This window comes from Micropterus salmoides, unplaced genomic scaffold (genome assembly GCF_014851395.1).
Source record: "Micropterus salmoides isolate LMB-PRFRI ecotype aquatic unplaced genomic scaffold, ASM1485139v1 Ms_hic_scaffold_1064, whole genome shotgun sequence".
Classification (NCBI taxonomy): domain Eukaryota; kingdom Metazoa; phylum Chordata; class Actinopteri; order Centrarchiformes; family Centrarchidae; genus Micropterus; species Micropterus salmoides.
In genome coordinates, this window is record NW_024040113.1 from 13877 (window position 1) to 39277 (window position 25401).

Here is a 25401-nt window from a genome sequence, read left to right on the forward strand (position 1 = left end):
TTCAACATTTACACTAAATTGTGCTTCTTGAGGTGCTCTGATTGATGGTAGTACAGGAGATTGACCTAGTGGCTCCCTGCAGTGCAGCATAATGTGAAGTGAAAAAAGGTTTAATATGAAACTCCCCCTTAACACCGTTATACCAGACAAGGTATAACAGGTCTGGTTGAGAAACTTCTCACGTCTGTAAAAATCCATCTTCATTAACATAAATGTAAACCACTGATGTGCATCATCCAGACCAGCGGGTGTCGCTGGCGGTGAGATCAGCCACAAAACCGCCCTTCACCCGGAAGAGGCGGACCGAGGGAAACGACGGTAGAGAAATTGTTGTGGACAGAAGTCCTCAGAATTTGTTAAGTTATTTAGATAATCCAGCGAGCTAAAAACCGAAACCTACCCGAGCTGTATCTGCGGGAGGATTTCGCCTCGTCGTGCTCACGTTAGAGATGTCGGTCGTGCCTCCCAGTCGCTCGTCCGCCGGCTGGCCGCGCGGTGGTGCCGTTCAGTTTGGGAACAAATACATCACCGGGCCTGCTAAACCGCTCACACTGGAGAGGACCATCAACCTGTGAGTTCATGGGGGCACACAATGCACATGCAGCTCGTATCAGTATCAAGATGTGCCGGTTAATTTTCTTCCACCGACAGTAAAATCAATCGTATCTAACGCGCTCAATCAGCTAATTGTCTTTGATGCCTGCACGAATAACGTGTGGTTAGCTCCCTGCTGGAGCTATGAGGTATTGATCACATACAATATGTTTGATGCAACATATCGGCGTCTGTGGTGTGGCTATATTATAGGTTTTGTTAGCTAAGAATATTAGGAGTGGGAAATTTGAAAAACGCTAAAATCGTATCAGATGATAATAATTATGGCTGCAACTTAATTATTTAATTGATTGATTAAATAGTCCATCGACAGAAAATTGACATCTATTTTGCTTATAGATCGTATTTTAAGCAAATATTCCCAATATTCACTAGCTTCAGCCGAATGGGAATATGCTGGGGTTTTTTTGTTTGTTTTCTGTAATATTAATCCAAATATATTTGGCTTTTGGTCTCCTGGTTACATTACACATTTACAGTCTATGTACCCAACGATTAATCAAGAAAATAATCAGCCGATTAAATCGTTAGTACAAATAGTTGTTTATCAACCCAAATCAATTAATCCATCTTTTTTTTTTCTTGATAAATGGTTTACTCGATTTGATCTATAAAATGTCAAGACATAGTGATCAAATCCCAAGTTAACATGTTGAAGTTGCTTGTTTGAAAATACATTCTGTTTTTATTTCATGGAATAAAAAAAACAAAACAGTAAATATTCATTATTATTATTATTATACTGTATATCACAGCATTACTTTTTATAGCAGGTAGGTATGAACAACACTGCGATGATCTTGGATGCTTATTGACTGTTCATGTGCGTATTTTTGCTTCAGATACCCTCTTACCAACTACACGTTCGGCACCAAGGAGCCTCTGTATGAGAAGGACAGCTCCGTGGCCGCTCGCTTCCAGCGGATGCGGGAAGAGTTTGATAAAATGGGAATGCGGAGGACAGTGGAGGGTGTTCTCATTGTCCATGAACACAGGCTGCCTCATGTGTTACTTCTGCAGCTGGGCACCACGTTCTTCAAACTGTGAGTAGTTAATGTTCAGAGGCTTCCAGTGTGAACCAGCAGTATGAACAGGCGTCTGAAAGTTTGCTTCTCTTCTGCAGACCCGGCGGAGAGCTGAGTCCTGGAGAAGATGAGGTGGAGGGTCTGAAACGCCTGATGACCGAGGTAGCTACATCACAGCACAGTTTAAGCTTCTCGTTGATGTGGTGACTGGGGAGTTGACACACATTAACTGTTGTTTGGGTGTTAGATCCTCGGACGGCAGGACGGCGTGAAACAGGACTGGGTGATTGACGACTGTATCGGCAACTGGTGGCGCCCCAACTTTGAGCCTCCACAGGTTAGTACACACAGATGACAGGGATAGTAAGAAGTTCTGAGAATTTCATTAACTGAAGGAACATTTTTAAGAGACATTTATAATTGAAAGCCGTGTTTCGTTAACAGTTCAGTATTTAAATGTTTTAGCAGCCTCTGTCGGCACCTGTTGCCCGTACCTGTGGTCACTGAAGTTTGAAATATGTCCACAAACTCTAGTCTGTATATGTACATAGCTTTTTATGAATTACAAATGAGATTTAAATATACAGTTTTGAGACTTACTTTCACTGTCATTGCTAACTTAACAATATAACTAATGTGAGGTAAATGTCAAATTCTCAAATATAGTGGAAAAGGGTGTTTGGTCTGAGTGGATTATCTGTGTGTACAAATTGACTCACTGTCTGTCAATGTGATAGTTTTTACTTGTAAAGTTATGGTGCACTAGAAACACACAGGTTACTGACTACAACAACATGCAGATTATGCTTCATAAATCCAGCTAAAACATGAAAATGCACTCTGAATCCCAGCCTGAAGCCTTTTTAGTCAATCGGTCATTAACATACAGTTTGTCTGTGCTAATGTGATCTAATCTGAAGTTTTTTGTCTTGCAGTATCCCTATATTCCAGCTCACATCACCAAACCTAAGGAGCATAAGAAGCTATTCCTGGTTCAGTTGCAGGAAAAAGGTCAGTATATCACAATGTAATTCGTGAAATATTTTGCATATCAAATCAAACGCTTCCTAAACTTGTAGAAAAGGGGGCGATTTGGCTGCGAACGCACCCTCCTGCTGCTACGGTCCAGAGTAGAAGTCCACGAGCCCACATGTTTCCGCTGCGCCGCGGCTGCCGGAGTTGGTCGCGGCCCTTCTAGTCAATGCTTGGGAGTCCCAGAAGCATGCCAGATGCAGCTCTCTGCTCTGCTCCGCGGAGAATACACAAGTCTGTTTTTGACAGAAGCCACGTCAAGCTGCACAGAGCAGATCAAACTGGGCAGTCAGTCAGAACGGTATAGAGAACCTGGTCAATTTAAAAAAAAAAAAAAAAGCCTGTGCAATACTCGCGATCATAAATCAACAAAAAAAATATCCATTTCTCTACATATCCTACTTAATCATAGAAGAAGCACAAAAAGCAAGCACTGATTACCAAATCAACAAAATCTAAACAAGTCAGCAAAATGAGGCAGGCAAAACGCTCTGATTCTGAAATGCTTCCTGTGGGATATGCAGACAACCGCACAAAACCGGGTCGCAGAGAGCTGTTGCTTGTAAGCAGAGTAGAAGCCATAGGTAGAAGCACCAAAAGGACAAATTAACAACAAGCCAACAATACGCTCAGCTGCTGAAATGCTTCTGACATGCTTCCAGTGGAAGCAAACACTGTGCAGAGGATGGGACAAAACCGTGGCGCAGTCGTCGTATTCAGTGGACTTTCCGGGTAAAAATGTTATATTTTGCTTCTAGGAGATGACTCATTTTTAGGACCAGTCTTATTTTGATACTCAAATATTTGTACATTAGCAGAAATGCAGCACATCATGGATGTGAAAGCAGTTGCCTGTTTTTTTTTTTTTTTTTAAACTTGAAAGTACAATAAAATTATGCTGTCCCGCAAATCAAAGAATAATCATGATAAATAATCGTCATTATCGTTTTGGCCATAATGATAATTGAAGTTGGTAGATGGAGGTATGAATGAGAGGAGAGAAAAAGTTCCTTTGTATCATTGCTTCTTGTTTTGAAACCTGTGATCCGTGTTTCTACAGCACTGTTTGCCGTCCCCAAGAACTACAAACTGGTGGCAGCGCCGTTGTTTGAACTGTATGACAACGCTCCTGGATATGGACCAATCATTTCCAGTCTACCACAGCTATTGAGCAGGTATTGTGTATGTATTGTTTTTTTACGTTCATTATCACGGTGGCATAATCAAATGTAAAGGGCTGGGATCCATTATTTTTTCACATGAATGGCCTTTTCCAGCATCTGTTATGGTAAATTACTGACAACCCCTGTTCTACCTGTAACTTTTACTCTAATCAATTAGCATCTTTCCTTCATGTCTGTAATGTAACAACCTGGTTAACGTTTCTTCAACACCAGTTTACACAGTGAAAGCACTCCCTTGTTGGTATAACCTTCAGCTGTGGGCTGGAGGGAGGCAAGACTACTGCTCTGGTTTGAAGAACCGTTTTCGATATCCATCCCGTTGAAGTGTATGAGCACAACACTGAAGCGCCTCCAAATTCAGTAACTGAACCTGCACTACAGCTTATTTATACAGGTGCATCTCAACAATTTAGAACGTCATGGAAAATTCATAAAAAAAATTTTTTCCATAAGTTAATTCAAAAGGTGAAACTTTCATATATTGTAGATTCATTACAAAGAAAGTCAAATATTTAAAACAGAATTTTAGAATAAAGTATTTAAAATACAGAAATGTCGACCTGAGAACAGTTCTAATCGGCTAATTAACTCAAAACACCTGCAAAGGTTTTTTGCCATGAAGCAAAAGGAGACTTACACACATGATAGCAGATTAACACATGCTGAAAAAGGTTTAAATACAGTTATTTATTGTTAAAACATTTTTAATCATTTAAAAGATTCAATGCCAAAATTCTTGTCTCTTAACATTAATTGAATTTGTCATAATGGTCATTTCTTTTTATAGGTTCAACTTCATTTACAACTAACTGAGTGAGCAGAAGTGCGTCTGGCTGTCTCTGTGAGTGCAGCGGTGTGCTGTCTGAGTGAACATGAGCGGGAAAACACGTCTCATCTTTAGCTCAACTTTCACAAGAAAGAAAAGCTTGTCATGTCAGGTATATCGACAGTTCACAGGGGTGTTTATACTGTTAGAAGAAAAGAAAAATGTCATGTGTCTTTTTTTTTTTTAATCCTGGGAAACTGCTAGTTTTTGTAGTATCCAAGTCTGTATTCCAGTGTGCAAAGAATCTGATTTTATGTCCTCAGAGGAGGCCAATGTTTGATTAAACAAACTACATCATTGAGTTTCCTGTTGTTTTAACCTGTAACAATGCTGTGTTTTTGTCTCTTTTTAATAAAGCAGTCCTTTTGAGTATGTTTTTATAAAGTTCAAAGAGCAAGTGAGTGGCTGGTTTCAAAGTAAATATAAAGCTCTTTGGGAAGAGATTTTTTATTTTGGTTAATTCAAGACTGAGATGAAGGCGCTATTATATGAAATTGTCACAACAAAAAGTGGTAATGTTTAAAAAACAAAAACATGCTGCATGTGAATGAAAACGGCTTTAAAAAGATGTACTATTTGGTATGTAGACAGCAGTATCAGAAAGATCATGCTGCTGTTTTATATGCTCACTTGTTTTATGTTTTTATTTCTTGTTGGAGACAGTTGCCAAAAGAAAGGCAGATAGTTTCAGGCAGAGATTGTGTCCTAATCAGAATTGACACTGTTGTCTTTTACTGCAACACAAAATTGGAAATGCAGCGCACTGTGTCGGACTGCCGTACATGCTGATTTGTTGAGGAAATGTTGTCTGTATGAGTAATGAAACGGCGTTCTGTAAAAACACATTACCTCGAGGCAGAGGCATTTCTGTGGCCCTGAATGCACTTGGGCCGTCTTTTATATTTAGGTTAATAAAATTGACAATTTGCTCACTTTCAGAATGTAGCCTGTGTGAGCGTATGATACAATACACATTGATCCATTCTCTAAACCACTTGTCCTTTTTATGGTAACAGGATGATGGAGTTATCCCGCCACACAATGGCCAACTTTATTATACAGTATTGTTAAAGTCAGCAGTTTAAAAAGGTTTATTGCTTTAAACTTCATTTGTAATTCTTAATTTCTGCAGACTTTAGTAGTGGGAGTGTGAGTATGCACTCCTACAGTAAAGACTGGATTGTCTCAGCGAGTTGAAAGAAATGAACACGAAAACATAAACTAGAAGAAATAAATGATACAGTGAAACACCAGTTAAATATATGATACGTCTCTGAGAAAAGTCTGTTTTCTTTCTTAAATGCAGCCAAGCAAGATTGCACTTTCACTTTTGAACTTGGCAAAAAGAATAAATTCTTCATGAGAAACTCAACACCAGTGTTCTCCAAAAGCAATCCAAGTGTAACATTTTCTGTTGTAAAATGTGCAAACGAGTACATTACAATTACAATTAAACTTGTGTGTTCAAGTGGTACCAAAGATATTACACTAAAGGAACAGATGATCTGTAGTCTCTCACTAAATCTGTATTATGAAACATTTACTAATAAGGTACATTATCCGTTTACTTTAAGGAAGTGATATCTTTCATAGTTTTTCTGACATTGTTTCTTGCAAAATCAAGAAAATATATATTTAATTCCTTATCTTTCCCTAAAGCTGAATTAAGAATGAGATTTATCTGTCCAATCAATTTGTAAAGATACATTTAACATAGAAAGGGTTTTTTTTGTCAGTTTTCCAATGATGCCTGGGAGACTCAACTCAGGGTATAGTGGCTCAACTTTAAATACGTCACTTACCCGCGACGAGCAGGCCGTTTCACACCCGCACACATTTTATGTGAATGCTGTCAAAGCTCCTCACAAACTGCGTGTTTTCCCGGTTTCCTGATAGTTTGTGCAATGGCCTCGAAACGGCGGCCGGGTGAGAGTGAGAAAACAGAGAAGAAGAAAAAGAAGAAGAACTGCGAAGAAACCGCTGAACTTTGTTCGGCTATAGAAGACGGACAGGTGACGAGAGCTGTGAAGGAGGCATGGAGCCGGAGGACTCACTACAGCCAGGGTCAGTGAAGAAAGCAACCACAAAAATAATGATGTGACAGTCGGAGGAGGAGAAGCGGACCTTATTGAGTCAGAGACGGAGATCAGATCTGTCAGTCAGGGTAAATCAGCTGTGAGCTCGTTAGTGTTTGTGTAGCTTTGTGTCCTGGTTTGTCTCGGCTCGTTGCTCTTTGACTCAGTGAAATACTGTTAAATCATAAACACAACAGCAAAGCACATTGCACCTTTTGAAGAAGTAATGCACATAGAAAACCAGGCTGATCAAGCTGCTGAAACCATCACCAGCTGCCCATGACAAGACCGCGTTAGGTTTTGTTTTGGTGGTGTTTTTTTTAGTTTGAGCCACAGTTTGTCCAGCAAGACACTATTTTAATAACGACTTAGAAAGATGTGACAGGTGGTCAGTCTCTACTGTTATTTTGGTATTGTCTGCATTTTATTTGTTTAAATGTGATTGTTTTCTTTATAGTAGGTTTGGTGATAGGGATAAAACCCACTCCTACAGTATATGTACTTTTATATCACAATATTAATACATATTGATTTTTCTCAAGAATCAATAAATAAATTGTTTATGGATAACGTAACCAAACTGCCCGCGACCCTGTATGCAGGATAAGCGGTTGACGATGGATGGATCGTAACCAAACAGTCCTGCTCATTGATTTGCATCATTGTCTGGAGATATTAAAAGTCTACAACATAATCTCTGATGGCAGACAGATTTACACCCTCTCACATTATTAAGTTGACATATTACTCTGCCTTCTAATTGGACTGGGCAAGAAAACAGTAATGATATTTATTGCGATATAACTTTCCTCAATAACAATATAACAAATGTTTATAAATATTGGATTTAATTCATTTGAATTGCAAAACAAATCAGCACTTGTTTTTTTTATAAGGTATTTATTTTGTTATGGAAAAAATGCAGAAAAAAAGATTTTACTTAATTTTAGTCACTGACACTTGTTTTAAAATTATTATAATTATTTTGAATGTTCAACCTCAGATTGGCGAAATGTTCTTCTGTTTGGCAAGTGTTTGTCTAGTTCTGACCTTTTAAAGAATATTTTCAAAACACAGTTAATCGTCTAGTTTCTTCAACTTTCAATCAGGAGCAAAAATCAGCCCTTAAACTTGAAAGAAATAAGGATTTCACATTTATCATGATTATTATTGATATTGATTGATTCATTCTAATATGCTGAACAATTGGATCTGAGTTGAGGACCATTTTTTCTCTGTTTTTACATGAAATATGTATGTGTTGTATCATGTAACTTTTGTGTGTGTCAGCCTTCTTTATTGGGCCCAAATTATATTTCTTTTGTTAAGCGTGTTTCTTAACACTCCAGTTAAGTTTAGATTTTGTGGCTGGAGCTGCCCCGAGACTTTAGCAGAGCCTTTTTAAAAGCAGAAGCGAGTTATGAGTGAACATCTTTTGTTATTTGTGTGCAGGGGATCTGGAGTTGGACTGCCACCCTTTCCCTCACTGCGTCATCAGGAACTTCCTCGCCAGCGAGACCTTCGTAGAGAACCTGCAGAGTGAACTGCTGGAGCTCAACTTCCACGAGAAGTCAAACGATCTGTACAAATTTAAACAGGTGTCTATCGAACTGATCTGATCCGATTTGTTTCAGGAGGTTTGTGGTGTTGGCTTCATTTTGTCATTGTTCCCATACAGTCAGATGACCTGGGGAAGAGAACGGAGCCACATATTGCGGGACTGAGGTAGGAAATAGCTTGTATTATTGTGCTTGGTTACTGTATTGGACAGTCCTAATATATGTTGGCATGAGTTTTATTTTATTTGCAACAGACTTATTGAGCAAACAAGGGTAAATATAGAGAAAATAAAGTGTGGATAATGGTTGGTGTTTTGACAATTTGAGCTGCTCTCTGTGTGAGCTGCTACAAGTAGAGGTAGCTCTCTGTCAGGTAGGACACAAGCCAAAAAAGTACTTTTTATGCACATTTACACTACAGCTCGTCTGTTCTGATAGACATCACATTATGTTCTTTTGGTAGACTCAATTAATCAATTTTCATACAATTTGGGGAGCAAGTTGGTGTCTTATGTTTAGTTGAAGAATCGGTATTGAACCGCCAATACGGCAATTAATCTCTACAGCTGTCCCACCTGATCTACAGCTGTCCCTGAGAGATGAACGTCTAGGTTTCTATGTTTTGGGAAACAGAGATCCTCTCCCAGCCTTGAATGAACATTCCAGGAGAGGAGAGGAACAACAAGAGGGAGAAAACACCAAAACAATCTCACAGCTCTGACCTAAACCCTAGTAAATGTGGACAGACTAATATAAGGCGTATAAAAGTCAGGGATAAAAACACAATACATATACATCAAGAAGACATAATATAGTAATAATAATGGTACTACTAATAATATTAAAAGATTATATATAAAAGATTAAATGTAAGAGGACACAATTTTCTGCCATAACATAAAGCACATTTTTATGTTATTAGGTGGTCATTATTCGGATTCTTATTCTGTTGCTGTTTTTCCCCACCTAACAAAATGAAAAGCATCACATTTAAGCACATTTGGTTGTCCGTTTTGATAGATACTGTGATTCCTGTCTGAGAAAATGAGCTGCCTCACTTTAAACCACTTTTACTCATGTGGTGTCTCATCCCAAATTTTTACTCAGTGCTGATTTCAGCGTTGTAAACCCAGTGTGGGTATATTTTGTGCTACACATTAGGTCTAAACAAAGGTTTAGCCTCTAAAAGCTTTTGCTTTGAAACAAGTAGAGAGAGCATGTTGCAGTCACACATGGCATATTGCAAAGGTATTCAACAAAGAGACTTGACATAGATTTAGTGTTTAAAGAGATCTCTTGAGGGAATTGCTTTTCACATCTAGAAATCAGCAAGGGAGAATTTGTCATCACTGTCTGCATTGTTAAGTAGTTGAAAATAAGTTGTTTAATGTGAGCAGCATAAGAAGCGGACCAAGTGATTATGAGACGTTTTGGACTCCACCAGGTGGTGCCAGAGATTACATCTGACTCCTAATTAGTATGTTTTCCTCATTAAGTGCTGTTGACTCTGAAAGGTAGCAGTCACATTTGGTATGGTAGGGCTGTACAGTAAACGTAATGGAAAATGGATCCAGCTGCAGTTAATCACCTGTGAGCACAAGGTGCTCCTTGTTAAGGCAGAAAGACTGTGTCTTCTCCAGTGTGGTTACAGTGCTGTGAACACAAGGCTAGCACACTGTAAGGTATTACAACAGTCTAAATATAGGGGCGTCCAAACAAATGACTAGAAACAAAGCTGTTTTATGGAGCAGTAAGAGCTGCCAAACCTGCATACAGGTTCAGTGTTTGAACCACTTCCAAGAAGAATGAACATCTCATTGTATAAATCAAGACCAACATGAGTTGGGTGTCAAGTCTGAATCGAAACTAACCTTTTGAGACTCCTACATGACCCACATAACAAAATAATGTATAAAGCCTTTCCTTTATTTAGAAATAATGTGTAGTTTTTTCACTTTGATTATAATATGCTGTGGTTACGGTGGAGAAACATCTAATTTCTTACGTATATGTACGTATATGTGATTATACAGTGATACACCTACTGAAGAAATACAGCCCTGGAGAATAAATACCATAGTTAGATACACAACAACGGCCTCCTCTTGTGATCATCTATTATTTATGTCACAACAAAATGTCATGGTAGGTTTGAGCAGTCCAATAATCTGTCTGTGTGGCGAGGCTTATACAAGGGTAAAGGGTCAGCTTTGTAGTGACTTTAGTGTCGTTACAGTACACTATTGCACAATGAAATGCATTTCACATTTTCAGGTCAGCACTGTTTGGGCGTTTCCGTTCCTGGCTCGGGGACGTGTTGGGGGTCGATCTGGAGTCCACAGTGGATATTTCTTGTGCCAGATATGAATACACAGGTGAGCTTTGTTTGAAATTATTGCTGGAAGGACTGTTATTTTTATATATATATATTATAATATAATTTTCGAGTGGCCTTTTACTGTGGCCAGGCTAAGGTACACCTGTGGAGTACCCATGCTGTCTGATCAGCATCTTGATATGCCACACCTGTATAATCCATCCACCTCAGGATTATCTCAGCAAAGGACAAGTCTTCACTAACACAGATTTTGACAGATTTGTGAAAAATATTTGAAAGAAACAGGCTTTTTGTGTACATAGAGAAAGTCTTAGATCTTTGAGTTCAGCTCATGATGAACGGGGGCAAAAACAAAAGTGTTACGTTTATAATTTTGTTCATTGTGTATATATACAAACTATTAGGTACACCTGTTCAACACAAATGGCTAATCAGCCAATCACATGGCAGCATCTCAATGCATTTAGGCATGTAGAGGTGGTCAAGACAATTTGCTGAAGTTCAAACTGAGCATCAGAATGGGGAAGAAAAGGAATTTAAGTGACTTTGGATGTGGCATGGTTGTTGGAGCCAGACGGGCTGGTCTGACTCCTGTCAGCTAAGAACCGGAAACTGAGGCTACAATTCACACAGGCTCACTAGAATTGGACAATAGAAGATTGGAAAAACCTTGCCTGGTCTGATGAGTCTCAATTTCAGCTGCAACATTCAGATGGTAGGGTCAGAATTTAGCTTAAACAACATGAAACATGGATCCATCCTGCCTTGTATCAACGGTTCAGGCTGGTGCTGGTGGTGTAAGGGTGTGGGGGATATTGTCTGGCAAATGTTGGGCCTCTTGGTACCAACTGAGCATCGTTTAAACAAGACAGCCTACCTGATTATTGTTGCTGACCATGTCCATCCCTTTATGACCCCAGTGTACCCATCTTGTGATGGCTACTTCCAGCAGGATAATACACCAAGCTCAAATCATCTCAAACTGGTTTCTTGACAACATGACAATGAGTTCACTGTACTCCAATGGCCTCCACAGTCACCAGATCTCAATCCAATAGAGCACCTTTGGGATGTGGTGGAACGGGAGATTTGCATCATGGATGTGCAGCTGACAAACTGCAGCGACTGCTTGATGCTATCATGTCAATATGGACCAAAGTCTCTGAGGAATGTTTCCAACATCTTGTTGAAATTATGCTAAAACCAATACTAGATGACCGTGCGTGAGGACGGTACAACCTCCAGGCTAAAAGAGGAGAGGGACCATCCGGCTTGTTATGCACAGTGTGAAAGCCAGCATCCATGATGGTACGGGGGTGCATTAGTGCACATGGCATGGGTAACCTGCACATTTGTGAAGGCACCATTAATGCTGAACTACATATACAGGGTTTGGAGCAACATATGCTGCCAAGTAGACAACGTCCTTTTCAGGGACGGCCCTGCTTATTTCAGCAAGACAATGCCAAACCACATTCTGTATGCATTACAGCAGCATGGCTGAGTAGGAAAAGATTCCGGGTGCCATTCCCAATTTGTCACCCATTGAAAATGTTTGCCGCATTACAAAACGCAAAATATGCAGCTGAACATCCCCTACATCAAACAAGAATGTGAATGAAATCACATTTCATTTTGATTTACATTCTACACAGCGTGCCAACCTTTTAGGAAACGGGGTTGTAATAACATTCTCTCTGTTTCTAGATGTTCTTTTGTGTCACGATGATGAATTGGAGGGGAGGCGCGTTGCTTTCATCTTGTATCTCGTGCCTCCGTGGCAGAGCAGCGATGGCGGAACCCTCGATCTTTACTCAACAGACAGTGAGTTTGCCACTTTGTCTGTGTATTTCTGTGCTTTCAGACAACCAAAGTCTTGTGCAATCTTCATCTTTTGCCTTCAGGTAATTTCCAACCACAGAGTATTGTGAAGTCACTCGTACCCTCTTTGAACACTCTTGTCCTGTTTGAAGTTTCGCCCGTCTCCTTTCACCAAGTAAGAATCGACACTCCTCCCTTTTCGTCACTGTTGCACCAAAAAAGCGGCTCTGGTTGCAGATCAATAGCATGTGTTGTGTTTGTCCAGGTGTCCGAGGTTTTGACAGAGGACAAGTGTCGTCTGTCTCTGAGCGGCTGGTTTCACGGACCATCTTTAGAGCGTCCTCCTCGCCACATAGAAGCCCCCATCCCACGGTGCCCACACTTACCGAGAGATGTGAGTTTGGTCAAAGGTGCACTAAGATGAATACAGTTTTATTTACTTCTATCTTTATCTTTATAGGAATAGTTGGAAGATACACTTTCCTTTCAACAGTCAGGCTATTCAATAGGAATCTTCAGATGGCAGCTGCTTAGCTTAGCTTAGCATAATGACTGGAAGCAAAAGGAAATGGCTAGCCTGGGCCTGTCAAAATATAACAAAATCCACATTCCAGCACCTCTAAAACTCAATAATCAACAAATTATACCTTGTTTGTTTAATCTGTACAAAAACCGAAGGGTATAAACAACATGTTTCAGTTTTACTGGAGTTTAGATTATTTCTTGGCCAAGTGCAGTGACTTCCTGAATAGGACCTAAGCTAAGCTTCAATTTCATATTTTGCAGACAGATGCAAGTGTGGTATCAATCATCTTCTCATCTACTGTAACTCTCAGCAAGAAAATAAATAAGTGTGTTCCCCAAAATGTCAAACTATTCCTTTGACAGACAACCTGCATTCCTGCTGACATGTGTTTGCAATGCTCATCACAGGAAACGTTGCTGCTGGAGTGGGTCAGTCCAGTCTACCTGGACATATCCTATCAAGAGCAGATTCAGGAGGAGTTTGAGGACAGCTCTGAAATTCAGCTCAAAGATTTTCTCAAGGTAACTTCTTGCCTAGCACCTTTTCTGTCTTGCACGTGTCCACTCATTCCTGTTGGCTGATTAGGTGTCTGTCCTCAGGAGGAGAAGTACCTGGAGGTGAGTGAAGCACTGAGACTCACTCAAATTCAGTGGACTAAGAGAGGTCCGCCCAACAAGAGGTAGGGCATGTTTCACAGATCATTTCACTTGTTTGTCATTTAACTTTTTTGTGCGATTTATAAGACATGCGCTTTTTATTCATTTAGATGCCATGAAGTGGCTTCTCTGGACACCCTACCACAGTGTGTGAGCGCATGTTGGGAACTGCTTCGTTCAGAGGCTTTCTTCCTGCTTCTCTCTAACTTCACTGGCCTTCGATTGCACTACCTGTGTGCTGCTGATGACGACGATGAGAGTAAAGATGAAGAGAAAGAGGACGTCCGGGGCGGAGAAGCCACGGGTTCTTCGTCCGAGTCACCATCAGCGAATACAAGCAGAGAGAAGGGTGCGTGTCAGAGTGAGTCTGTCTTTTCAGCCACGTGTGTGTGTGTGTGTGTGTTAACCTTTGTTTGGTCCTCAGAACTGAGCACACCTGTGTGTTGTGGTGAACTGCGTCGATGGTCTCATGGTGGCTACACTCTGTTGCATGATGCAGAGGCGGCACAAGCAGAGTATGCTTTGGACCTTGTTTTGCCTTTTGGCTGTAAGGGTGAGTCGACATACATGGATGCGCGCACACACACACACACACACAACAAATTCTCAATCAATACTGTGACTGTAACAAACTTGTCTTTCATAGACTGGCAGTCAGAGTTTGGGGGCTTCACGTGTTATGTTGCTAATGAAGAGGATGAGGAGGTGAGTGTTGATCACAGTACAAAGTGTAATTGTGTACAATGTGTGTTCCATACTTGAGTGATTACCATAATTGCTTTGGTTTCCTCCTCTGCAGCTTCTGACCGTGTATCCAGAGGACAATTCCCTTGCCCTCGTCTACAGAGACAAAGAAACCCTCAAATTTGTCAAACATGTCAACCACAAAAGTTCCTCTGATTCTGCTGACAGCCCTGCCTGCAGAACATTTTATGATTTCTCTTTTGTGTACTATGAATAAAAATATTTATCTATCTTGTGGGTTTCATGACCTCTTTGTTTCATCTTCCTGAAGTGTTTGAGTTCATTCATCATATAATTTTAAATTTCAACCTGAGAACAGAACATACCACAAACATATTCACAAATATTTGAGGTCAGTGTAGCACACTTTGATATGTGAACAGATGGAGCTGGGGATTGAACCGCCAACCCTTGATTATTGCATGAGCACCAGTTACTCTTGGAAGGCTAAACAGAAGAAGTTGAATTCAATAAGTTTTAATATTGTTCAGTCATACCATTTGCAAATTCTCAGTCCTGTAACGGTTTGCTGAGGTTTTTCAGTAACATTAGATTGCTCCCTTTTAATGCATGTTCATTTAGAAAATGACAAACTGAACAATGGGCACTGGTATGTTATTGCAGTTGCAATCCTGTGTGTGTGAGTGTGAGAAGACAAGTAGATGGGATGAGACCGCTCTTTCCTCTCTCAGATCAGACGGGGGGCACCCATTTTATTGAAACAAAAGCAGTAGTAGAACAGTCTTTGTGATTCTTGTCTAACATTTAAATTGTAATCAAAGTGTAGTCAGATAACCATCTTGGAAGACAAGGAAATGAACACAAATTTGTTTCTTAACTTCAGCTCTGTCCAGCTGCTAATGGAAACATGATGAAACAGTTTGGTTTGCTGTGTGTAAATAGTCTTTGCACATGCTTGAAAAAAAAAAACACCCTCTGGTTCCAAGATCATGGAGTATAAACTGGAAGATAACTTTTACATTGAAGGTAAGGCATATGTTTTGATTTATGTCAGACAGTGGTGAAATTATTCTTATGATCAAAGAGATGCACAACTATACAAATTATTTCATTTTAAGGAGATTTAAAAAAGCCTATTTTATTCAAAAGTGTATCCCTTACTTCAGTACATGCATTAATGGGATGAGGTTGCATACAGAGGGAGAGAAAGTAGAGGAGAGAGGAGCTCAAGGCATCATGGAAATCTCCTGGCAGTCTAGGCCCATAGCAGCATAACTAAGGGATGGTTCAGGACTCACCTGAGCCAGCCCTACAATAAACTTTATCAAAAAGGAAAGTCTTAAGCCTACTCTTAAATGTGGAGATGGTGTCTGCCTCCTGAACCCAAACTGGAACCTGGTTCCACAAGAGAAGAGCTTGATAGCTGAACGCTCTGGCTCCCATTCTGCTTTTGGAGACTATAGGAACCACAAGTAACCCTGCATTCTGGGAGCGCAGTGCTCTGGTGGGGTAGTAAGGTACTTTGAGCGCTTTAAGATAGGATGGTGCCTGACCATTAAGAGCTTTGTAGGTGAGAAGTAGGATTTTAAATTTTATTTCAGGATTTTACAGGAAGCCAGTGCAGAGAAGCTAAGACAGGAGAAATATGATCTCTCTTCCTGGTTCCTGTCAGAACAGGTGCTGCAGCATTCAGGATCAGCTGAAGAGTCTTAATTAACTGCATACTGTAATGTGTTTACAAAGGCTTCAAAAGTGCCATCTTAAAAGTTGCTTGTTTTTTTCTGACTATTTATTTTATAATGATATAAAACAGAGGGAAAAACCCTCTCGTCTGACAAGTTGGAACCAGCAGCTTTTCTGGCATTTTTTCTTGCTGAATGACCTCAGTTATTAATTTAATTATATGATCTAACCTGCTTTACATTTTGTATGTTTTTTCAGAAGCTTGTTTACAGCCGCCTGTTAAGATGAATACAAACAGTTTATATAAAAACAGTGAGGACCAATACTCTGCAGAAACAGAAGCATGTAGGTCTATCACAGCAAAGTGGATAAAATCGATTTAGTCGTTAAAATGGACAGTTTTGTGTTGCCATAAATTACAGTACCACTGATTTCACCCAATTCCAGTCATTGATTTTAACCACTTCCTTTATTTAATTGTTTTTAAGTCTCATCAGTTTTACCCTTATATTAATTATTATCTTTCAGTGGTAAGGAACCGGGAAGGGAAATGTTCATTTTATAGGATATGTAGCTGAAATGTTTTGACCTACATTAAAAAAAACCCCAACCACTTCCTTCCTGTCATGACATTTTGTCCTAGCGGCATGTAGATTTTCACCAATCAGAGCATTCTTTGATTTCCGCTCAGCCAATGGGAGGCCAGGAAGTTGTGACGGCGTCAGTGGGTGTGATCACTCAGGAGGAAGCGTCCCCGAACAATATAGCAAAGTTTTAAGGTAAGTTTGTACCGACTTACTTCACAGTGAAACCGAAGAATGAGAAGGTAGAAACCGTGTTAGCCTGGTGCCGTGTCTTTTAGCAGTCCGGTAAACACTTCAGCAGTCCGTTTTGTCGTACCGTCGCCGAAGTTTAACGGCTGTGTCTACTGTACGTGAGGTTTACCAACACGAACTGTACTCAAACAATAACCCTCCTTGTAAAAGATTTTTTTTTAAACACAATTTTGCGATCCCCCCCCCCCTCCGGTTGGTCGAATCAAACTGCATTGCTGCTACAACACTCTTGATAAACCATTCACACCTGTGGCAGGTAACTAGACAACTTGTCGTGTTTTAACAGAAAGTCATCTGCACGTATGAGTCGCGTAGCAGCCACTCATTTGGCTTTTTAAAATTCCTAGTACGTGTCTTGGCAAAACGATGCATCACTTACATTAAACATTACATTTTAATCACATTAAAATACCGTGGAATTATAGTTTAATCTGGCGAGGCGTTATGAATAAATCTACATCCCCATAAATACAGCACACAATATTTTTTAGCAGCGATTGGATTGGTTTTTGGAAAGGACACTAGACCTGACAATGTGATGCTCTACAACACAATTAGTTTTGCAAAAGCTACCATCCTTTTAAAGGGTAGGTTCACCTGTTTTGTACATTAAAAGCATTGATAGTCACTGTAGCTGTTCCTCTTGTTCACACTGGCTTTAAAAATATCCCCTCCACACGTGTATTTGGATCCACAGTCCTCATTCTGTGCTAAAGTTCAGTTAACAGGAGGTTTCAGCAGTCTGAGCTGGAAAAATTTTGTGGATATGTTCAGTCTTGATTTGAAGAACCCCTCTGTGTTGCTCTCTCTCCTCTGCAGCTCAGCAAGGAAACTTCAGAATCATTTTTGCAAAGACATCCCACACAAGCTGGAGCCACATCATTTTGGCCACTTTGCTTTTTTTGTTTTGTGCTAATTATGTCAGCACACTACAATTACCTATACAAGTATTTTAGGTTCTTCTAGGTTGTAATTTGTTGTTTCACTTACCACGTTTGTCAAAAAATAAGAAATGCGTTTTTTGTGGCCAATGTGGGCAGGAGGAACAATTACACCGACCAATAACCCTTTTTATGTATATATATACCCTTAGGTATTATTTTAAGACCAATTTCAAAAAGGAGAACCTATCCTTAAAGCCCCCCACACCCATGGTCCACCTACACAGGTGTTTTCACGTAGTGTGCCTAAATAGACCTCTTCTGAAGACTGTACAGGCCGACATCTCCCTCACTCTCCTGTTACAGCACAGTACAACAAACTTACACCTCTATCATAGTAGTACATGACGTTACCTAACGTCCTGCAATTCCCTGAATAGATCCAACTTTAACCTGATGTTTATGACTTGCAAGCATTCACATTGCAAGACAGCGCAGGGCATTCATGTGGTTACAGTTCGGTGTATAGACAATGTAGCACTGTACTCATTAAATGTAGAGTTTAATAACATTGAAAGATGGACTGATGAGAGGCATCCATGTTGGTTTGGTTTTCAGCCACTGTATTAGTGATATACTGATTAATCGGGCCGGTATCTGATATTTTGAGATAATCAGCATCAACCGAATGCCAGCACTCACAAGGCCGATAAACAAAAAATGTCTGCGGACACATCTGCAGGAAGCCTCTTCAGTGGGGCTGCTATAGAACGACGTTAGCTTGCCCCCTTTGGGAGTTTTGGTAAGGTGGTGAAAAAGTTAGTTTAGAGCCATAAAGTTCCTCAGTCACCATCATCTTTTCTAAACGTTAGATTGACTGTCTTAAGCCTGAATTATACATTTGCGTCAAATCCACATCCATCGTTGCCTGCTCGGCTAAGCGTACCTCCCCAAAAATGTAACCACACGTCTCTGCAACGCGTGGTAGCATTGCCAATTTTTACTAGCAGCAAAACAAGTAAAACGGTGGACAAACCCCCGCTGACTGGTTTCACTATCAAAATTTGATCCATTAGGTTGATAACATTTGAAAAGGCTAAGCAAGTGGAGTTCAGGCGGTGGGTGGGGACTGCAAGTCTTTGTAACCTTTTTCATCCGTGATTAGTAAGTTTGCATTCCTGATGTATATTATCTCTCGCCCTGCTCTCTAAATATCTGCATCAGCCACTGATAAACCCCTACCGGTTGACCACTACTTAGAAGTTTATTTTGTTTATTAATTTTGGTGTTGTGAGATATACTGTATAATGAGCACAGATCTACTCTCTCAGTATAACTGGAAATGCCTGTGCTGGTGTGCAGGGCATTTATATTTAGTAAACATTCAGACAAGAAGTAAGTGTGTAAAGTAGAAGATGACACTTTTGACCTCTTCTTGTTTCTTGGATTTTCAGATGTTTACTGTAAACACAAGAAGGGCAACTTCATGTCAACATGTTTTGATTTTATTTTCCACAATGGCTGTGGATTCACTTCTCTCTAAATTCCATGGATATGAATACATGACTAATTGAACAAGTTATTCTATTATATGTCAAAATAAATTTGAAATTGAACAGAATGTGATACTAATAGACTAAATGATTACAGAACAGATTAACTGACACACAAAATATTCCTTAGTGATACCCTACAGTTTATTACACTATGTGGGTTTCCTTTAATTCAAGACATCATCTACGGGTCTGTTTAGTTTACAAATGGAGCTTTAAAGCACTGTAGACAGGCTGAAACGAGGACATCGCAAAAAGGTAAAATGACTAATTTGTGGAAGCACATCCATGAATCAAACATTTTCTTTTCACCTAAATGTCAGACGAGCTGTCCAGGGAATACTAGAGGTTTGCCTTTTGGCAGCAAAAGCTAAATGATATATTTTAAGCTCCTGATGATCACTTAATCCTCATACAGCTGGTGAACAAATCTCACAGTGTACTTCAGAGTACCGGTAGATAGATAGCATATTACATACTGGCTAAGTTGTGGAGATTCCTGTAGGCCCAGTGGCCAAGAACACTGTGTCTTAGTGAAATATGTGGACATGCATATAATCCAGCTCAGAGGATGCTCTTTCCATGCAGAGCTCTCTTGTGTTGGTGCATGGAGACAACACCAAGAGTGAGCCCGAGGGCCTCAGTGCTTCATTCAGAATACAGGAGTTGGGGCTGGACTGGGGGAGGGGAGGACTCAGATTAAAAATGTCTTTATGTAATGAGGGTTTCAAAAGGAGGCTAGGGTAAAAGGGGTAAAGTGGACTGAGGCCACAACAACCAGGGACCACAAGGAAAGAAGTGGTTTTAACTGCCAAGAGGAAAAAAGAGGATATTTTTGCTTGTCATTGGTAGGGCTGGGCAATTAAACAATAATGATAGTTATCGCGATAAAATTTTCCTCAATAGGAATATAACAAATGTTCAATTTTATTATTTTGAATTACAAACAAATCAACACTTGTTTTTCTATAAGATATTTATTTTGTTGAGGAAAAAGCAGTGAAAAATGTTTTACATAATTTTACTCATGAATATTTGTTGAATAAATGTTTTTTCTACCTCAGATTGGTGAAATGATCAGTGAAATGTTTTGCCTATCATGTTCTGACCATAAAGAAAAGTTAAAAACCAAAATTAACCATGTTGTTTCTTCAACTTTCACTCAGGTGCAAAAATCAGACTTTAAACTTGAAAAAAATAATGATTTCACATTTACCGTGTGTATATTACCGATATCGACCTATTTTTTTATTGTGAGAACATTTTTCATCCAGGCAGGTCAATTTGGAGAGGTTATATTTTGCTCAAGTAATCAGAAGATTATGACAAATACAACTGATTTTGTCACCACACGTTTTTTTATTTATTTTTTTAGTGTATATAAGGCAGAAATAGTGAAAAGTGCATATCACAACTGATGATGAAATAGATGGTTTGGTTTGACCAACAGACAAAAGATATTCAATTTACAATAACAGAAAACAGGAGATTCTCACATGTAAGAAGCCAGGCCAGTGAATGTTTGGCAACTTTGCTTGAAAATGACTTAAATGGTTCCACTTTGTCCCATAGAAACCACACTACCTGTGTCTTGAAATGTTAAACGCTAAATGATGATATAATAAAATGTACTACTTATTTTTGTTCCAATGAAATTGTATAAAGTTGTCATGCTTACATAAAACACTGAATGTAATCATGAAAATTGTGAATTGCTCCATCCCTAATCCTTTGCAGTGTTGATCTTTGTGGGTTTTAGGTTTATTTAGGTCTCATGATATCATGTAAAATTGTTCTAGTATTATGTAATAATAGCCCTTCTCAGAAATCCTTAAATGAGTTATAGCTTTACGCAAGAGAGATGGAATAATATAGTATTAAACTATATTATTGACTCTATGTTGCAATATAAAGTCAAACAGCTGTACGCAGAGGAAAACAGCTTACATTCTGAGTCCACTCAACGGTTCACTGAGCGCTGAATACACAACATAACAAAGAGACAGAGCTAAAAAAAAAAAACACTCCACATAGTCATACATACTGTGAAGGAGAATCCAGAGAAATCAGTGTTTTAGTGATGTGACTCTTGAATGGAAGGATTTACCTAGAACCCTGACTTCCCTGGAGGACATTGAATTTAATCTTAAGCATTTCCTGGTGATGGAAAGCATCCTGGTTTGTCTTTGAAGGCAATGAGACTTCTTGACTTTCACAACTCCCAATTCTACAGGAGGCTATTTGATAACTTGATAAGTAAGCACCTGTAGTGCTTGAGTTCAGCGTTGTTGTGTATGATGTTTGAGGATATTTTACAGTCGCTCGGCTTTATTTCATCAGTCTATACTTTCACTTTCTTTGTAGACTTGTCTTTGCACATCAGATAGAAGGTCCTTTGATGTTGTCTGCTCACCCTTGAAAACATGTACTGTATGTGTCAAACTTCAGAGAATGGCAGACAAGTCTTTGGATCGCGGGCCATGGACAGGATGTGCGGTCATGTTTCTGCAGTCGCTCTGTCCTGGTGTGAACCTGCTCTCTCTCTACAAAGACCAGCAGGGAAAGTTCATCATTTTCAAAGTCATTAAGCTGACACTTACAGGTGAGCGCTCTAGCTGGGTTCTAAAAGGCATATCTAGCATGCTAATTTAGACAAATTGGTTCCCAAATAATAACACAAATAATAACTAAAGACAAATATGTATTTTCTTGGATGTCACACTTATGAATGAGTATTTTTCATGGTCAGATTCTGCTGGAGGTCTGGGTGGTTATGAGATACTTAAGGTCCATGATGCTGATCCCTTTCTGGGGGTGGAGGTGAAGTTTGTGGACGTGGCAACATGTCAGCAGTTCCTCGAGAGCTACAGCTCTGGAACGGTGCGCCAGTCCCTCTCCCAACATGCCTGCCGGCTTCTTGCTCTTCCCCAAGAGCTGCAGTGGAAACCCAGCTTAAAGCCAGCACACACATCCTGGATCTCTATCTGGACAAGCTGGAACTTTGCCTACAACACATCCACCTGTCACAGGTAAACTGGATGTTTCTGTTTGTCTATTTTTTGGGAATTTTGAGAGGAAGCTCCAGTATTTCAAATTTTCAAGTGGTTGGTACTCAGATAATCAGACAGCCATTTCATTTCACGTCATTCATTCAGCCTTATGTGTTCATGTTAGCTGATTTTTGTCATCCTAACCTCTCACTAGATCACATTGATCAAAGAAACGAGTCAAGTTGTTATTTCTGTAAGACTTTTATAGCTGTGTTTATCTCATCCATGCTTGTTGCTGTTTTTCATGAACTTAGCTAGGTAGCTAACTAGAAATGGAGGAAGATGACCTCCCCATTCTTTATACCGAATAATAAGCACTTATTGGTTATTCCTTGTGAACAGCCGTCATTGAGGACAACCTCGGATGTATTTGAATCTCTGGTTGCGCACTGTTTAGCTGTGCCAAGCACTATAAAAAACAAAACCAGTTGTGAAAAACATATTCAAGAATAAATATCCCACTTCCACAAAAATATAAATAAAACAGAAATACTATAATGGCTCAGTCCAGTTTGTTTGGCTGAATATTTTCCCTTCTCACACAAGGCAAAAAAGAAACCAGCAACACCATAGTGTGGGTAGCAGGAGGAACATAAAAAAAAAATCAGTTAAATGTTCTCATTTATATTTTTCAATTGAAGTGATCTTTGTCATTTTGTGTCAGCCGGAGCGCCTGCGCGATGAGGAATTGATCATCTGGAGCAGCAGCTGCAGAATCAAGCCCGCGGTTCTGCCTCGCAGTCTGCCACCAACAATCAGGAAGGGCTTCCGGACCCCAGCAACGACTTCGAGTTTCAGAATAGAAAGTTTGGTGAGTCAAGATGAATTTTTCTACTTTCGAGTCTTGTGTAGTCTGTAAGTCACAATAGAGATTAAAATAGCCTTTATATCAGATAGGGAGGGTTTTCCCCTTCCTTTTGAGTTGCTCTGTGCGTTTTATTAGATTCACCAGACGCACACGGTTCAGTGAGAAATAGCGAAGAAACCATGCTGCTGACTTTAAATGACCATACAGTTGTTTTGTTTTCACATTTTTGTTACTTCCAGCCATTTCCCAAAGTGTACCATGTTTTTTTAAAATGGATTTCCTATCTTTGAGGCAGCCATTAGTTTCAGTTCATTCAACAATGTTGTTGAGATAAGAGAGTGAAATTATGGAGTGAGATAAGAAACTGCTTGTAATATACGTATAAACTATGACAGTGAGCATCGGCCTGCCCTTTTTCTTCTTGCAACAACTGTGTCATTGCTGCAGAGTCGTACAGTCTAGAGGATGTATTGTTTTGAACGTCTGAGATTTAGTACAAGAAGTTGCCAAACTCATTCTGTTCCACAACTTTGCGTATTGATGGTCTTGTGTTACATTTTCTGACAGCATGCGAATTCAGTGCTTTTTGTCAGCCAACTCTAATCCAACCTTTATAAATTGAAGGTAAGTCTATGGGTTGATATCAGGACCAGCAGATGATGTCTTTGGATTGCATTGATTTAAATTGTCGACCCCATACTGAACTGTTAATTAGCTGAGGAGGCATTATAAGACTTGAAAGTTAATCAGATTTTCTAATTGAGTAATTAAAGATTTTATTTCAGTTTGTGTAAATTTAGATTCAGCTCCCTCAGACGCACTACTGTATCTGAGCATGAGGGACTTCTGCTCCCTAAGTGCCTCCTCCAAGGCCTCCAGCAGCAGCTGCCCTGGTTTCAAGTTTAATCTGAATTATGAAACTTGCTTTCATAGCGAGTACAACAAATGTGAAATAAAAAAACAGATCAATTAATTACAAATTCATTTCTGTAAATGCACTCTTTAAATTTATGCATGACCAAATAAATGCAATTTTAAATGAATATTTGGTAGCACTAATCTCTTTCATTCACTCGCTAGGTGACCACATTTGTAAACCCTATATAGTCCGAAGTAGCTGCTACTATATGAACTCTACTGTGGAAAAAAATGTGGTGACTTTTTCTTAAAAGGCTTCAAGCTATGAAACTTGTCGCACTTCCTCAGTCTTGTAAGTTAAATAAGGATATTGTTCCCTTTAGAGGGACACTGAAACAAAATAGAGCTTCCCAACAGTTAATTTATTAATTAAAAACCAAGCTCACGTTAGCTTGTCACTTGGGATTTGGTAAGTGGTGTTGGTGCTTTTGATGGGGAAGTGGGGAAAAATATGCCACCAGTGATATTTACTGAAATGTCTAAGCATATTTTTCCCATTCTGTCTGTCATTCACACACACTTACAACCATAAAGCTGCACTAATCAATGTATTTGTTTTAACAATAGATTAAATGACTACAGGTAATGTGAAAGGTGTTGCTTGTAGTGGCAACACCCACAGAGAACCATCCCTCACCTCTGTTAAGTTCATTTTCACCGCTCTCATCAGCGCTGTTTTCAGCTGAAGACCTCTGATAAAACCCACTGTACGGCAAGCTGGTGAACATAGTGAAGCATTTAGCAGCTAAAGAGTCAGGTATTTCCCTCAGGATTTGTCTGGGACCAAGTCAGTGCTAAAAGGAGAGAAAATGTGAACAGGTGGACACAAACACGACTCCAAATAAATGCTAATGTTGCTGCTCTTCTGCTGGATGTGTAAATAGCAACCGGTTGCCAACGTGTTCTCCATAACAACGTGATAACCTGTTTGTATCCCTGTCCCCAAGTGGCCTAAAAAATCAATTAATGCTGTTTTAATGCTTCAGAGACATTAGATTAAATGATAAACAGAGACTGAGCAACAGCTCCTGTTGACAAAAGAATGATTAAGGCCTAATGTATATAAAACATCCTGTTGATGTTAAGGGCTTAGCAAGTCTGCAAGTTATTAATAGAAATGTTTACTGTTTACACTTTGTTTACAAACTCAGAATTAATGTTATCACAATAAGGACAATTTACATTAATGTTTTTTCCTTCACCCTTTGTCCTGTGGCCCGTCAGAGGACCGAATGCTGACAGCGGCAGATGTTCAGAGCTTTCTAACGGAGTGGGCCGTCAGTGGAAGCATGTAGGGAGGGCCCTGGGGA

General features: G+C 39.6%; 2 protein-coding genes and 1 pseudogene across 4 annotated transcripts; all 3 read left to right on the forward strand.

The window, feature by feature from the left end:
• Positions 1 to 288: 288 nt before the first annotated feature.
• LOC119896787 (cleavage and polyadenylation specificity factor subunit 5) lies at positions 289 to 5620 on the forward strand. 2 transcript variants are annotated; one of them, XM_038710208.1, is made up of 7 exons: positions 289 to 571; positions 1458 to 1658; positions 1739 to 1802; positions 1888 to 1977; positions 2576 to 2651; positions 3733 to 3854; positions 4644 to 5620. In XM_038710208.1, the coding sequence occupies exons 1-7, from the start codon at positions 450 to 452 to the stop codon at positions 4671 to 4673; spliced, it is 705 nt and encodes a 234-aa protein (XP_038566136.1). In that variant the 5' UTR covers positions 289 to 449; the 3' UTR covers positions 4674 to 5620. The 2 variants fall into 2 exon arrangements, with proteins under 2 accessions (XP_038566136.1, XP_038566138.1); XM_038710210.1 differs by having other exon boundaries at positions 3733 to 3847.
• An 856-nt stretch (positions 5621 to 6476) lies between these two features.
• Positions 6477 to 14634, forward strand: LOC119896788 (prolyl 3-hydroxylase OGFOD1-like). 2 transcript variants are annotated; one of them, XM_038710212.1, is made up of 13 exons: positions 6478 to 6746; positions 8210 to 8355; positions 8436 to 8482; positions 10591 to 10691; positions 12362 to 12478; positions 12559 to 12650; positions 12741 to 12869; positions 13409 to 13522; positions 13601 to 13680; positions 13768 to 14006; positions 14082 to 14210; positions 14304 to 14362; positions 14457 to 14634. In XM_038710212.1, exons 1-13 carry the CDS (start codon positions 6587 to 6589, stop codon positions 14616 to 14618), a joined length of 1575 nt encoding a protein of 524 aa, XP_038566140.1. In that variant the 5' UTR covers positions 6478 to 6586; the 3' UTR covers positions 14619 to 14634. The 2 variants fall into 2 exon arrangements, with proteins under 2 accessions (XP_038566139.1, XP_038566140.1); XM_038710211.1 differs by having other exon boundaries at positions 6477 to 6746; positions 13768 to 14210.
• Positions 14635 to 16863: 2229 nt separating this feature from the next.
• On the forward strand, positions 16864 to 25397 carry LOC119896789 (annotated as a pseudogene).
• Positions 25398 to 25401: the final 4 nt, after the last annotated feature.

Coding starts and splice junctions, on each gene's coding strand:
- LOC119896787 (XM_038710208.1), top strand. CDS start 450: ATGTCGGTCGTGCCTCCCAGTCGCTCGTCCGCCGGCTGGCCGCGCGGT. Junction 2,652..3,732: donor GGTTCAGTTGCAGGAAAAAG/GTCAGTATATCA, acceptor GTGTTTCTACAG/CACTGTTTGCCGTCCCCAAG. Junction 3,855..4,643: donor AGCTATTGAGCAGGTATTGT/GTATGTATTGTT, acceptor TTCTTTTTATAG/GTTCAACTTCATTTACAACT.
- LOC119896788 (XM_038710211.1), top strand. CDS start 6,587: ATGGCCTCGAAACGGCGGCCGGGTGAGAGTGAGAAAACAGAGAAGAAG. Junction 12,870..13,408: donor GCCCACACTTACCGAGAGAT/GTGAGTTTGGTC, acceptor TGCTCATCACAG/GAAACGTTGCTGCTGGAGTG. Junction 14,363..14,456: donor CTAATGAAGAGGATGAGGAG/GTGAGTGTTGAT, acceptor CCTCCTCTGCAG/CTTCTGACCGTGTATCCAGA.